The 2371-nt window shown below is 38.9% G+C and overlaps 1 protein-coding gene across 6 annotated transcripts in view; it reads left to right on the top strand.

Annotated features, from left to right (window-relative positions):
- CLCN3 (chloride voltage-gated channel 3) overlaps positions 1-2371 on the top strand; it is an 82328-nt gene that overhangs the window by 50991 nt on the left and 28966 nt on the right. For all 6 annotated transcript variants that reach the window (XM_023755583.1, XM_014456659.2, XM_006081885.3 and 3 more), the window contains one exon: positions 1208-1395. In XM_023755583.1, the coding sequence (XP_023611351.1) occupies positions 1208-1395 (188 nt within the window). The remainder of the gene's footprint in view (positions 1-1207; positions 1396-2371) is intronic.

Raw genomic sequence — 2371 nt, forward strand, 5'->3', positions numbered from 1 at the left:
AGAGAGAGAAACACGATGTGGAGAGACACATCAACTGGGGTGGGGAGCGAACCCACAACCCAGGTACATGCCTCTGACTGGAAATCAAACCTGGTGCACAGGCCGATGCTCTAACCACTGAGCATGCCAGCCAGGGCAAAAATAGGTATTCTTTAGATTCATTCACACCATACAGCTATTGTGCTGGCAGTTGTCATTTTTTTATTTGATAGTGTAAGGGAAAAGAGGTCAGTGCCCCTGACTAAATAGTCAGGTATTGCATGTTTTAAAAATTCTTGCAGCTCACTGGTTGAAAATCTCTGGTATATATGTTATTATTATCACCATTTTACAGACGAGGGGACTGAAGCACAGACAGAGGTTAATAAATGGCCAAAGATTTAAATTTAGGCAGTTTAGTTCAAGAGCCTACACTTTTAACCACCATGCTAGAGTAATCACAAAGCCTGTGTGTGTGAGATTTTTAAGAATAGCATTGAAGATCTGAAAACAAACAATAAGGACTGTTTTAATGACTTTCAGCTTCCACTGTGGAAGATTATGTCCAGAAGAGCATGAGAAAAAATTAAAATTTGTGTGGAGATTAGAGGGAACTACTGATAACTCTAAATGACATGCACAAGAATTATGTGACTCATTGATCTTTTTATATGGTGAAAGGACCTAGATTTTGGCCATAAATTTGTGTATTTTTTATATCCTCTCAGTAAATGATCTTGATATATTTGATCTTTTGATATTTAAGAAAAAAATGAAAATTTATCACAGTAATTAATTAATGCTAGGAGTTTCTCTAATTATTTCTAATGGACATTAAATTAATTCTGTTAAGTTTTGGATTGAAACATACTAGTAAAAACTCTGACTTCAGTAACCAGGTTTGTGAACCTCTGCCAGATAGCTGTCTTTTGAAGATGTTTTAGTATCTTTTAAACACCTTTTTAAAAAATCACAATTAATTTGAATGATGTAACTAGTTTTAATTTCAAACAAAAAATGACAGTTTTAAAGAATAGGAATTTACAGTTTTAAAAAAGTAGTATAAACTTATGATAATGAAAATTTGAAAATCTTAAATTCACATTATATTACCTATGTGACCCTTTATTTGTAGGGAGTCCCTGTTTTCCTTGGCTTTTTTAACTTGATAGTTCTTAACTCCCAAAAATAAACTTAATTTTTTACCACCTCTGACTTGTTTTTATAGGGGCATTGGCTGGATTAATAGACATTGCTGCTGATTGGATGACTGACCTCAAGGAAGGCATTTGCTTTAATGCTTTGTGGTACAACCATGAACAATGTTGTTGGGGATCTAGTGAAACAACATTTGAGGAGAGGGATAAATGTCCACAGTGGAAAACATGGGCAGAGTTAATTATAGGTCAAGCAGAGGTAAGTCTTCTTTGTCTCAAGATGAATTAAAAATTGCTGTAGAGAAATGAACCTCCAAAATCATTTAATTATAGAGTTAATCACAGATGATTGCAACCTGCATTAAAGGGGAAAAAAGAAAGAAATGTAATAGGATAGAATGTAAAATATGAGACTACTTTGCAGCAAGTAAAATATAAGTATTGTTTCAAGAAACTCTTGTATTAATTATACAGTCATATACGAGTCTATTGGGCTATGATGTGAAATGTATTTCTTATTGTAGAAAAGAAGTGCAGTAGGATCTGTGTAACAACCACAAACAGTTGTCATGAAGTCAGGTTACTAAAGCTGCTTAACATATTACTTCACAATTATTTGGGAAGTATGAATTATCAAAAAATTTAGTAAAATAAGGCCTAACTGGAGATATCTTGGAGAAATCCATAGATTTTTCTTCATGGTATTACAGTATTGAAGTGATTATTATCCTGTTCTTGATGTTCTATAATGAACATTTTAGGAGTTAGAATATTATCTATATATATAAAAAGCCAGTGTTCATGATGACCAGGATGACCAAACAACTGGTCACCATGTGGTGCATTGAGCACCTCTCGGTCCCTCCCCCCTGGCCTGCGAGCAGACAGGGTGGGACTGGGGACTGGCAAGTAGGCTGAACGGCTGACCTCTTGGTCCCTGCCCCCAGCTCCAGGTCCCGATGGATCAGTGATGGTGAATGGGGGGGGTGGGATCGGGGTGGGTGGTGGGAGGACCGGGCTGGCTGTCAGGGCATTGGGATCAACAGCTCATCCCTGGCTGCTCAGGGGCTCACGCCTGCGGGAAAGCAGGCGCTGGGTGACTTCACCTCCATGCGTGTGCGACCTCGGGCTGGCCGCTGATGGAATGCGCTGCCTGCTTTGGGGCCGCTCACGCCGGGCAGCAAGGTCATGGCGCACCCTGCAGCTTCATCAGTGCTCAAGCCCAGCAGCGTGCG

The sequence above is a fragment of the Myotis lucifugus genome, unplaced genomic scaffold, assembly GCF_000147115.1.
Source record: "Myotis lucifugus unplaced genomic scaffold, Myoluc2.0 scaffold_1, whole genome shotgun sequence".
NCBI classification, from domain to species: domain Eukaryota; kingdom Metazoa; phylum Chordata; class Mammalia; order Chiroptera; family Vespertilionidae; genus Myotis; species Myotis lucifugus.